General features: G+C 43.7%; 1 protein-coding gene across 10 annotated transcripts in view; it reads left to right on the top strand.

The window, feature by feature from the left end:
• Window positions 1–11,181, top strand: part of DOCK10 (dedicator of cytokinesis 10) — a 276,033-nt gene extending 264,852 nt beyond the window's left edge. For all 10 annotated transcript variants that reach the window (XM_047773650.1, XM_047773649.1, XM_047773646.1 and 7 more), the window contains 5 exons: window positions 725–935; window positions 2,414–2,604; window positions 5,158–5,258; window positions 5,398–5,536; window positions 10,425–11,181. In XM_047773650.1, the coding sequence (XP_047629606.1) occupies window positions 725–935; window positions 2,414–2,604; window positions 5,158–5,258; window positions 5,398–5,536; window positions 10,425–10,541 (759 nt within the window). In that variant the 3' untranslated portion in view covers window positions 10,542–11,181. The remainder of the gene's footprint in view (window positions 1–724; window positions 936–2,413; window positions 2,605–5,157; window positions 5,259–5,397; window positions 5,537–10,424) is intronic.
• The last annotated feature ends 1,418 nt before the right edge of the window (window positions 11,182–12,599 follow it).

The raw sequence follows: 12,599 nt of genomic DNA, 5'->3' as shown, positions 1-12,599 counted from the left end.
AGTTAATCTGCTAAACAGACCAGGAACTTCCTTTTACATTACAAGCCCACAGCCAATGGTCTCAGGCTAGATACATGGCTGAATCATAGAGGGACAAAGAGACCTGTTTCTACTCTCAAGAAACTTGTATTCTAGATGAAAGTGACGCTACTCATTACAGAGAAGAAAGAAAGTAAAAGATTAGGAGTTGCCATTGTGGCTCAGTGAAACCAGACATAGTTTCCGTGAGGATGCAGGTTCGATTCCTGGCCTCGCTCAGTGGGTTAAGGATCTGGCGTTGTCGCAAGCTGTGGCGTAGGTTACAGATGTGGCTCAGATAGCACGTTGGTATGGCTGTGGTGAAGGACTCTAGCTGCAGCTCAGATTTGACCCCTAGCCCAGGAACTTCCATATGCTGCAGGTGTGGCCATAAAAAGAACATTTAAAAAAATAAGAAAGAAAAGATTAAATAATATGCCACCACCAGGTTTTCAGTTTGTAAGAGCACCAGCTACATGGCCAGCTGGCTGCAGCGCTAACTCTGCCACCTTCCAGCTGCTTTTGACCGCAGTCCAGCCCGTGGTTTCCATGCACTCAGCCCTCACAGGGTAGGACTGGCCATTTTCCTCCAAAGGAAGAAGGACAGCTCAGGACATCGAGCCCAGGGGATACAGAGCTTCCCACCTTGCCTTCAGGAGCATCTTCTGCTCACCACTCTTTCTTTGCACATAATGTCTTCAAACAGGTAAACCCCAAGGATTTGGACCCCAAATATGCCTACATCCAGGTGACCTATGTCACACCGTTCTTTGAGGAAAAGGAACTAGAGGACCGGAAGACGGATTTCGAAATGCACCACAACATCAACCGCTTTGTCTTCGAGACGCCCTTCACGCTCTCGGGCAAGAAGCACGGAGGGGTGGAGGAGCAGTGCAAGCGGAGGACAGTCCTGACAAGTAGGTGCTGGCCCCCAGCGCGGGCCCCCACGCAGGGCCCTCTGTTAGGCTGCATTCGGGGAACACAAGACACTCCAGCCTCGCCCCTGAGTACCCACAATGTGCTAACTTAGAAGGGTTTGCCAGGGCGCACAGATTTCCTCTTGTCTGTCCTCTTTCAAGTCGGAGACTCTTGACACGTCCACCAGAAGAGAGCCTGTCACAGCCACTTTACACACCGTTTCCCTTTAGATCGTCCAAAGGTGAAGGTCACGGTGTCTTGGGACAGGCCCTCTGAGCTGCCTTCTCCTTTCTCCCTGAACCTATCCTGCAGGGCAAGAAATGTGTGCTTTGGGGCAAGAGTCTGAACCCCTCTGGAATTGTGGTTGCTCACCTGTGAAATGAATGAATGCAGGGGCCGATCCCCAAAGTCCCTTCTGTTTCTATCTAGACCTACTCTGTGAGCAGGTCTAACTTTTATTTAGTCAACAAACATTTGCTCAGTGCCTCTAGTAGTGGGGCACTGTTCTGACAATTCAAATAAATAAAACACGATTCTTGGAGTTCCCGTTGTGGCTCAGCAGATTAGGAACCTGACGTAGTGTCCACGAGGATGCAGGTTTGATCCCTGGCCTCGCTCAGTGGGTTAAGGATCCGACGTTGCCACAAGGTGTGGTGTAGGTCACAGGTGCAGCTCAGATCCCGTGTTGCTGTGGCTGTGGTGTAGACCAGCAGCTGCAGCTCAGATTCAACCCCTAGCCTGGGAATTTCCATATGGCATGGATTCAGCCCTAAAAAGAAAACGCGCACACACACACACACACACACACACGCACACACTTCTTGCCTTCAAGGCATTCACTGTCTGGTAGGAGAAAGAGCCAAGTGGCGCAGGAGTATCAGGTGAGCACAGCATAAGAAATGAAATGGACTGGATCTCAAGGCAGACAGAGGGGAAAGAGGAGAGGGGATCTGAACTGAGACCTAAGCCATCTTCAGAGGCGAGCAGGTCTGGATTATGAAGTAGCTACATGGATACCCACCACATCCAAACCATGGACCATTCACCTGCACTGAACTTTTCTTGACCTTTTATAATTAAAAATCCAGAACAAAGCTATTATAATATGCGCTCTTCGGTGTTCCCTTAAGCATTGCTTATTGTGGTTTTGTGTAGTTTTACTTGAAGTACAAGTTGTGGTGGCAGCTGTCCTCTATTCCGTGTTTAGCGACCCTGAAGGGCTAGTCCAGCCTTGGGAATGAGGACCTGTTGGCTCGGGAAAATGTGGAACCGCATGCCAGGTGGAAGCAGCTGGGGCAACACTGAGAGGGGTGTGAGAGGATAGCGCGTGGGAGGAAATAACTCACGTACACAGAAAACGTGCAGGATGGAATGCTCTGTGGGCCACGAAAAGATCCAGGATCGTCCCGACGTTCAGGGAACCCTGACTCTTCCCTAACCCTTCTCCTTGAAATGCTCCTGTGTTGCTTTTGTGCAGCGAGCCACTTGTTCCCCTACGTGAAGAAGAGGATTCAGGTTATCAGCCAGTCCAGCACAGAACTGAATCCCATTGAAGTGGCGATTGATGAGATGTCCAAGAAGGTTTCGGAGCTTAACCAGCTTTGCACGATGGAAGAGGTTGACATGATCAGACTTCAGCTCAAACTCCAAGGAAGCGTCAGTGTGAAGGTGAGCACCGCCCCTGGCCAGGGGAACTGGGCGCAAAACACCCCTGGGAAGCTTTTTTTACAAAGGGTATAACACATATTTTTCTGTTTGCAATGCCATCCACAGTCGTTATCAGAATCTCCAAAATTTGGTGTTTCCTTGCAAAGGCACATGGGGAGTTCACGTTGTGGCTCAGTGGGTTAAGAACCCAACACAATGTCCTGAGGATGCAGGTGTGATTCCTGGCCTCGCTCAGTGGGTTACGGCTCTGGCATTGCTGCAAGCTGCGGTGTAGGTCGTAGATGCAGCTTGCATCTGGCATTGCTGTGGCTGTGGCGTAGGCCGGCAGCTGCAGCTCTGATTTGTCCCCTCACCTGGGAACTTCCATATGGTGCAGATGTGGCCCCAAAAGAAAAAAAAGAAAAGGAAACCCATGTTGGTGCCAAACATCTGGAGATAAGCCTTTCTTAAGTTTAGCCAAAGTAAAATTTCTTCTTCCTCAATCCTCCCGTCCCGTCTTCTCTGGATAAACTATGTTCTGTATTTTAAATGCTAACCCATGCATTACTGAATGAATAATTCATTCTCTGTCATGAAGAGCCTTATAAAACTGTTCAAAAACAAAACTGTCTAAAATGATTATCAGTTCATAAAATGTGCATCAGGAGCTCTCTGACTCTCAGGGTCCTGAGAACGAGCAAATAGCCTGTTCACAGTGGGTGACTGAAGAAACTGTAATAAAGAGGCTCTTTGGAAAAGAATAACTCGGTATTTAGGAAAACCAAAGAGGCCAGGCACCAGGGCTAACAAGACTAAGGAGCCGGCTCCCTCCCCAGACTTGGAGACTCGGGAGAGAAGAGCTAGTGGAAGCAAAGAGAGATCTGGGAGAGCCAGCTGATGGTAGACAGACAGACAGGCAGACAGACGTGGTCTGTGCTGGAGGATTGCAAGGAGGAAGCGCTGGGCCTAAATACCCTGACAGGGCTGAGACTAGGGTGGGGCGAGAGACACAAAATTAAAGGGAGCATCCAAAAACTCAGTAATCAAGATAAAATAATATTTTAATGCAGTATTTTAAAAAATCAAAAATAACTTCAAACCTCCCTAATGAACAAAGTATTAAACTGGTAAATAAAGGCAGGCCAGTAACAGTGCCCTGCAGAGCTATGTGGGAGCCTATGATGAAAGGAAAACTCCGTGACATTGGCCCTGATCCTGACCTGGCTCTCCTCTTCCCTGCCCACTTTTTGTCTATGTCCCCTTGCCTGACTCAAAATAATAATAACAAAAATAAGTTTTTAAAAGCCAGAAGGCAAAAGAACAGGGGGAGTTCCTGTCGTGGCACAGCGGAAACAAATCCCACTAGGAACCATGAGGCTGCAGGTTCAATCCCTGGCCTTGCTCAGTGGGTTAAGGATCTGGCGTTGCCGTGAGCTGTGATGTAGGTTGCAGACAGGGCTCTGATCTGGCGTTGCTGTGGCTCTGGCGTAGGCCAGCAGCTGTAGCTCCTATTCACCCCCAAGCCTGGGAACCTCCATATGCTATGGGTGCAGCCCTAAAAAAAAGCAAAAAAAAAAAAGAAAGAAAGAAAGAAAGCTGGCTTCCCTCAGAGCACAGCAAAGCAGAGAGGAATAGAGATGGATAGGGAAACAAAGGAAAGCATTCGGTACTGTTTATTCACTCCACCACACTGGCAATGCCTGGTAGGCAAAGCCATCGTGGATGCCTGAAGTAGAGGATTGGCTTCCCTCTTCTTTTACCTTATTCCTTCCAAGCCCCACAGTCACATGCAAAGATGATAAGCCATAAAAAACACAGACTCTAGTTGCATCCATGTTGCTGCATATGGCATTATTTTGTTCTTTTTCATGGCTGGGTAGTATTCCATTGTGTATATGGACCACAGCCACTTTATCTATTCATCTGTTATGACTGGGTCACTTTGCTTTATAGCAGAAATTGGCACAATGTTGTAAATCAACTATAATTTTTTTTAATAAAAAAAGAAAACATAGACTCCATCACTAGTGAGAGCCTACACATGTGTGTGAGCTTGAATAGAACCTTCCATTGTGTCTTCGCACAGAAATCCAATACCTCCCTGCTTGGGCCAGAATCTCAGCCAGACTGACAAGTGAGACCCAATAAAACTGTAGTTCCCAGGGTGATGCCTTAGACCACTACCTCTGTGGAATGTCTTTTATTAATTATTATGTGTTTGTATGAATGTTCATAGGGAAAAAAAAGTTACTAGCCCAGCAGGCATTTGATTTCACCAAAGTTAAATTTACTTAAGTAAATAAATAGCGGCTAGTTTTCAAAGGTATCAAGCAGAATGCGGATATGCTAAAAACACAAAATGGTGGGCATGGGGCTGAAGTTGGGGAAGGATGGCAATGCTTTGTGGGGTTCAGATGCATCCTAGTGGTTCACTGACTAGCTGGGGGACAGCAGATAAGACAGATAACAAATTAGTAGGCTACAAGGTGATGTGAGAGAATTGGGGGTGGGAGAGCACATGATGGGTGCTACCAGCTCTGGAGAAGCCTTAGCCCATTCTCTTCTCCCCAACAGGTGAATGCAGGCCCAATGGCCTATGCACGAGCTTTTCTTGAAGAAACCAATGCAAAGAAATACCCTGACAACCAAGTAAAGCTTTTGAAGGAAATCTTCAGGTAAGCTTCTCTTTGTTGGGATGCTCGTCCCTGAATTCCTTCGGACAAGGAGTCATGAATGCCGAGTGTAACAGCAGCCTGATTTTGAGTGGCTGTTTCTTATGGCTGTTTGTTAATTTGCTTGTTGCTGTCACTAAAGGCAATTTGCAGATGCGTGTGGGCAGGCCCTTGACGTGAATGAGCGCCTCATCAAAGAGGACCAGCTGGAGTACCAGGAGGAACTGAGGTCCCATTACAAGGACATGCTCAGCGAACTCTCCGCAATCATGAATGAGCAGGTAAGGCTTTCCCTGGTCCATTCATAGAAAGGGCCCATGTCATCCCCAATGCCAGAAGGACCAGAAGGAGTCTCTTTTCTTTCCTACTGCTGAAAACACTGTACTCTCAAGAAAACGCCGTGTTGCTGAGCTGTTCTCCACCCCTCCCCAGCCCCCACCCCAAAGGAAAGCGATCAGGTTGGAGAAAAAAATCTGTAGGTAAAGATGCGAATCCAGATGCTTTCTATAGTTTTCAGAGATGTTTATCCAAACCACATGCGTGTTGTTTTTCCAGAACATATGGCACCTTTTGGACACCAAGAACATTGGTGTTCCCGGTAGGGTTTGCTGCCACTCCCATACACATCCGTCACCCCTGATCTCCAGGCTGTGATGTGTGATGTGTGACGTGAAGTTCCACAGTTCCGCCACCAGGGGTCTCTGCACCATACTCAGGAAGAACACCAGGACTAGGGTCCTGGACTTGACCCATCCAGACTGCCTCTACAGAGGCTGAGCCCCTGGAAGATATGCAGAATTGGGATAAAACTCAATCCCACACCCTACAAGCAAGTCATCCATGATTTCTGGCATGTATTCAGTTTATTCTGTAAGACTATGCATAAAATGTGGACATTGAATAACCATAATACTTTTGGGGATGCTGAGAGAATCGTGATTAAAAGCCAGGTTCTGCTCTTTTTGGCCTACTTCCCAGCATCCATCAACCCTCACACTCTACCTGGACATCCCATCACACATGGTCCCCTCCAGGAGTTGGACGTGTGAATTGAGGGGGAGAACTTGAGCTGACTTCCCAAACAGCCTCACGCACAGTAGCCACGCACTAATTTTAGCTCCCTTTCCTTTCCTTAAATGGTCTAGAACTTTAACACTAGTCACCAAACATGAAATGTGTCATATGCATCTTTTATTCTAATTGCATCTCCCATATGTTTCTCTTCTTCTCCATCTCCTTCTACCCACATTTTAAACGCTCCATAGCAGTTGGAGAAAGAAATGGTTAATTGACTGATGTTGCAAAGAAAAAAAAAAAATCCCCCCGGATAGGATTCCTAGCAGAAGAGTATTGGTTTGGAATTATTAAGGGGTGATGGGAATTAAATATTCAGGAGTGATGCCTTAACAGCATGAGGAAATCAGAAATCTGAGCATGAAACAAAAAGAATAAGCAGGGGATCTGAAAGTTGGAAAAGGTGACCAAAAAATGTTTATTTCCATCTGTAAGCTGCATCTGACCTTGAAACTTGGGGCAAAAATACTTTTCTCTTTTTTTCCTGGCAGCTCTGTCGTGGTCCATGTTTATACAGCTTCTGTTCCTCTGTGTCTAGTATTTCCCTCAGTACTGTGAGCAAAAGTGGTATGTTTTTCTTTCCTTATGTCTATGCTGTCGTTTGTGGCCTTCTGGTCTACCCTTTATTCCCCCCCCCCACCACCACCACCCCAACAGCCTCTATAGAGACGAGTTTTCTCTAAATGTTTATTTAATTAAAACAGCTTTATTTCCATTTCAAGGTAGGTCAAAATGAAAAAAAAAAGCCTACTAAAATCAAAAAGCTAAAGTTAACAACTTAGCTTTTAAAAGGAAAATGTATACTCTTATCAACTTCTAAAGTACATTGGAGCTCATTTGTATCCCAAAAAAAGGTTCCTTCTACCTCAAAGTGCTAAAACAATAGTACAAAGACAAGGATCAGGTGATTAAGAAGAGAGAAAAATAATTTCTTCTCCAGAAAACCTTTGCTAAGCGAAGCAAAATTTGATTCTGTGCTTCTTGGACACTGATGCAAAGAAAGGAAACTAATGGATTGCATAGGTCTTGCTATTTAGTAAAAGAAATAGATGGTTTGGCAGGAAAGATAAGCTTTCTCCTGGTCCTGAGCTTCTCTGGGGATTTGTCACATAGGTCTTGATACATGGGACAATGACTACAACATATATGACATCTCAAAAAAAAAGCAAAAACGGTTTCCTTAAAAATGATTTACTCTATGATATGGCCATTCCACAGTTCCACCTTAGATTAAAATAAGGACAAAATATTAATTTCTGACTCCGTAGAGAAGATTCTAGAGGAGGAACTATTTAATTGATAATTGTCAATCATAAATGTAAATTAACCGTAGCAATACTGTAAGTCATCTACAACAAAAGAAGTTATTTTCATGACAACCATTGATAAGTATTTTGAGTTGCTTGTAATTTCAGAAATAGCTAGTAAAGGCTAAGAGTCGTTAAAGTCCAAAGTATTGTTTAACTGGGCATTTATCTCAGTTCAGATTTATAACAGCAAAAAATTTTTCATTTGACTATAGTTTGTGTTTGAACTCATGTTGGAAAGGTGGTCAGATTTTAGCATAATACTGTAATGCATGAATGAGCCATAATCCATAATGCACAAATACCTTCACATACCTATACACACACACACACAGACACACACACACACACACATTTTGGAAACAGGTACATGTATAATTACAGCAAAGAGAGAAATTTTACCCTTAAATTTTTAAAATTAGAAACAGGTACATGTATAATTACAGCAAAGAGAGAAATTTTACCCTTAAATTTTTAAAATTAGAGACAGAGTTTATTTCTATAGACAGACATAGAAATAAAAATATGTAAAGAGAATTAATTATACAATTCATTCCAAGAGTGTCCAGAGAGGAGTTCCCATTGTGGCTCAGCCAGTTAAGAACCCAAAATAGTGTCCATGAGGATGTGAGTTGATCCCTGGCCTTGTTCAGTGGGTTAAAGATCTGGGAACCCACAAGCTGCAGCGTAGGTTGCAGACATGGCTTGGATCTGGTGTTGCTGTGGCTGTGGTGTAGACCAGCCGGCAGCGGCAGCTCCCATTCAACACCCAGCCTGGGAACTTCCATATGCCTAAAATGCATCCCTAATAAGAAAAAAAAAAAAATTTTAAAGCTTGTCCAGAGAAGTCTTCGGTAAAATGCTAAGAGTGAAGCCACTACTTAGTGAAAGAAGACTCCGTGTAAGGAGAGACATGGAGCAGGGTGAAGCAGACGCTAGTGTGTAAAATGGAAATGTGGAAATGGAGCAGCTTGAGTTACTAAAGTGACAGACAGGCAGTAATTACCATTATAGGAAGCCAGAAAGCCACCCTATTTTATAAAGAGCCAAAACCCCTAAAAACCCCCTTTGATGGAGGCCAAAGTAATACATGTAACTAGTGGATGAAACATCAACAGAAGATGCTGATTTGGATCCTGTTTCAAAGTTTAGAAGAATGACAGTATAGTGAAGTCAAGCTGGCAATGGAAATCAAATATAAAATACAGAGAGGGAGGGAGTGGGAGGGATCGGGAGCTTGGGGTTATCAGATACAACTTGGAATGGATTTACAAGGAGATCCTGCTGAGTAGCATTGAGAACTGTGTCTAGATACTTACATTGCAACAGAACAAAGGGTGGGGAAAAAAAAATGTATACGTGTAAGTGTATCTTGGCCCCTATGCTGTACAGCAGAAAAATAAATTAATTAATTAATACAAAATAAAATAAAATACAGAGAATGGAACACACATACTCTGTTACGGTGCCAAGCAAGGTGGGAGCCAAAGGCATGTGGCTTTTAGAGTTTCAGATACTCTTTGGATACATGATTTGCCAAGTGCTTTAAGCACAACTGTGATGTTGACCATAAAGGGAGTTTGTTGGTAGACTAGGATACATGACTGCTGGGTACTTGGTGGGGACAGAGTGGCCATTCTAGCCCAGAAGAGCCGTAGAGTTAAAGAATGGCAAGGCATAACAGTTAGTAGGAAAATTCTCATAACCAGAAATGTTAAATATTCATTAAGTCTCTTCTGCACAGAGATTTTAGAGGTGCCTGGTGTTTCTACTGCTGTTATTGTGTTCACCTGTCATCATTTGAACAGATCTGATGGGAGAGTATGATTTAGGCATATTAACATTATTTTCCAAAAATAAAATCAGACTGAGGTGCTTTTTTTTTTTTTTCTTGTATTTCTATTAAGACAAATCTTTAAATAAGGTTTCAGACATTTGCCTCTTTGGGCAGACTTTTTATAATACAAATTATAAAATTGTAAATAAAATTCCAGAATTACTCAAACACATTCATAAGGTTCAGTCACACATTTAAATATACATATATACTTAAATATATACATATATGATAATTGAAGAGTATTGAGAAGGCACTTAAAATCTTCCCAGCGCCCCTCTGTATAGCACTAGGAACTATATCTAGTCACTTATGATGGAGCATGATGGAAGATAATGTGAGAAAAAGAATGTATATACATATATGTGTGTGTGTGTGACTGTACAGTAGAAAACTGACAGAATACTGTAAACCGGCTGTGATAGAAAAAATAAAAATCATTTTAAATAAAAAAAAAATCTTGTCAGGATGGCCGAGACATGGGCTGGGGAAAACACTTCTTCAAATCTGCTTTGATAAGGGCATTTTCAAAATGTACAGACGCAAAAAAAAAAAAAGGAGTTCCCGTCGTGGCGCAGTGGTTAACGAATCCGACTAGGAACCATGAGGTTGCGGGTTCGGTCCCTGCCCTTGCTCAGTGGGTTAACGATCCGGCGTTGCCGTGAGCTGTGGTGTAGGTTGCACATGCGGCTCGGATCCAGTGTTGCTGTGGCTCTGGCGTAGGCCGGTGGCTACAGCTCCGATTCGACCCCTAGCCTGGGAACCTCCATATGCCGCGGGAGCGGCCCAAGAAATAGCAAAAAGACAAAAAAAAAAAAAGTACAGACGCCCCGTGGGGAATTTAAAAAAAAAAAAAAATCACTGTTCCGGTTTTAAGTTTGTGTTTGGAGATATTAACACAAACCTCTCTGGGATCGTTTTGTGTCATGTTGCGTTTTGTCCTGTTTCAAGATTACCTACCCGGACGACCCATCAAAGCGAGGAGCGGAGCGAACTTGCACTCGGGTCATTAACAAGGCGGCCCCCACTCTGCCCACAGTCTCCATCTCATCCAGTGCAGAAGCCTGAAGGGAGTTTGCAGCATCAGACCCGCCTCCAGGAGAACTCTGAATTTGCAGCTAATCTCGGGGAAGAGAAAGAGAAATTTAATTTATTTGACGTTTTTATGGTGTTAATATTTTTTTTACCTCGCTAGCTTGAGAATTTTGCCAGCCTCCAGATTTGCACATTTCTGATCTCTTTTTTTTTTTTCCTTTGATTGAGCGGCGTCGATCAAGCCCGGCTAAATATTTGCTATGAAATCCCAGTGAATGTGTAGCTCAAAAGCAAACCATTCAGTTTGCTGCTGGTTACAGTTATGTTCCATACCCAGTCCTCGTACACATATTTTAAAGGTCAAAGTGAATGTTTTTGTAACATGTAAGCATATTTCAAATGTAAATAGAAGATTGTAAAATATATGGTTTTTACCAAATTTAAAAGAACGTTTTTAGTTAATATTGATGACAGTGCTAAAATTATATGAATAACATTTCAGATACCATTATATTAAAATATTTGTGTATGTGTACAAAAGTGTTGATAAATACTAATCTTTAAAGTCTGTGGAGTTTCTTTATTTGTAATATATGTGCTCTTAAAAGCAGTGAGATGTGAAATTATGGAAGCCTTTTGTGGTTAATAGAAATAAAAATACCATTAATTTGCATCTGGTTCCCTCTTGAAGAGCAGGCAAGTTGCTACTAACAACTTGCAACTAACAAGTTGCTTCATTGGGGAGTTCCCATTGTGGCTTAGCAGGTTAAGGACCAATGTTACCTCTCTGAGTATGCAGGTTTGATCCCTAGCCTCACCCCATAGATGAAGAATCTGCCATTACCACAAGCTGAGGCATAGATTGAAAATGCAGCTTGGATCAGTGTTGCTGTGGCTATGGCGTAGGCCACAGCTCTGATTTGACCCTTGGACCAAGGAACTTCCGTATGCTGCAGGTGCAGCCGTAAAAAGAAAAATAAGTAAATACAAGTGCTTCGTTAGACATCTGCTGAATGAAGTCTTCCTCGTGATTTAGGATGCCTTAGCAAGAAGTCAGGAGAAGGACTTGAACCTGAGCTAGGCAGCCCCTCTGAAGATCAGGTAGACAGGTCAGGGATTCCAATTCCGCAAGATTACTAGACTGATTTGGAAAAGATAAAGTAAATCAGAATCTTGAGGGTTGTGCACAAATATTCCATCTGTACATGCTGCAAATGTGTGGTGGGATTGCACTTTCCTGCCTCTTCTGAAGTTAGACTTGACTGTACTTGAGCCATTGAAATGTGAGCAGGAGTGACACACGTCACTTTCAGACAGATACTTAAAAGCCAATAAGTGGTTCTGCCCCATCCTTTCCCCTGATGTGGGCATTTTTGAAGGTCTTGGAGAGGGAGACTCTATCAGCATGAATCCCCGAGTGACCACAATGAGCAGACACACACTCACACCCCGCCCCCAACCTTGCTGGACACAGTCTGAGCGAGAAATCCATTTTGATGTGTTAAGTTTCCCGATACTCAAGGACTGACTGTCCTTGCAGCGTCACAAGCTTATTCTGGCTAATCTGTGTGTTTTTTCAGAACTGTGACTGATAATTCAGCCAGGTTGGGAACCATTAAGGAGCCCCACCTTCCTGCACTAACTGCCTCGTACCCCAGCCAACGCCAGCAAAGGTGCAACTGAGCTGTCTCCATGTACAGAAGACAGGCTCAAGAGTATCATTTTATATTGACCCTCACCAGCCATTCTAAAGGCCCGACTTGCAATTAGGAGACTTTAGCTGAGTTCTTTCTGCCCCATAAGCCCCACTGGTCAGTATCAGCACATGAGGACCAGAAGGAAAGAAACAGAAGATGCGTAGGAGTCTTGTACACACAGAAGTGATGGAAGGACATTTTAGATGAGAACTCCAATCCCTTGAGACTCATATGACTGTTCTTTTCTCAAATAAAGTCCATTGCTTTAGAAGGAAGTGAGGGAGGGAGGAAGGAAGTGGGGTGGAGAAAGGTCAGGAGGGAGGGAAGGAAGGAAGAAGGACAAAGGAAGTCCTGGGGTAAGATGACCTCTAACTCACAGCATCCCTCCCAGCTT

This window comes from Phacochoerus africanus, chromosome 3 (genome assembly GCF_016906955.1).
Source record: "Phacochoerus africanus isolate WHEZ1 chromosome 3, ROS_Pafr_v1, whole genome shotgun sequence".
Taxonomy (NCBI): domain Eukaryota; kingdom Metazoa; phylum Chordata; class Mammalia; order Artiodactyla; family Suidae; genus Phacochoerus; species Phacochoerus africanus.
This window is presented reverse-complemented; position numbering and strand designations above follow the sequence as displayed.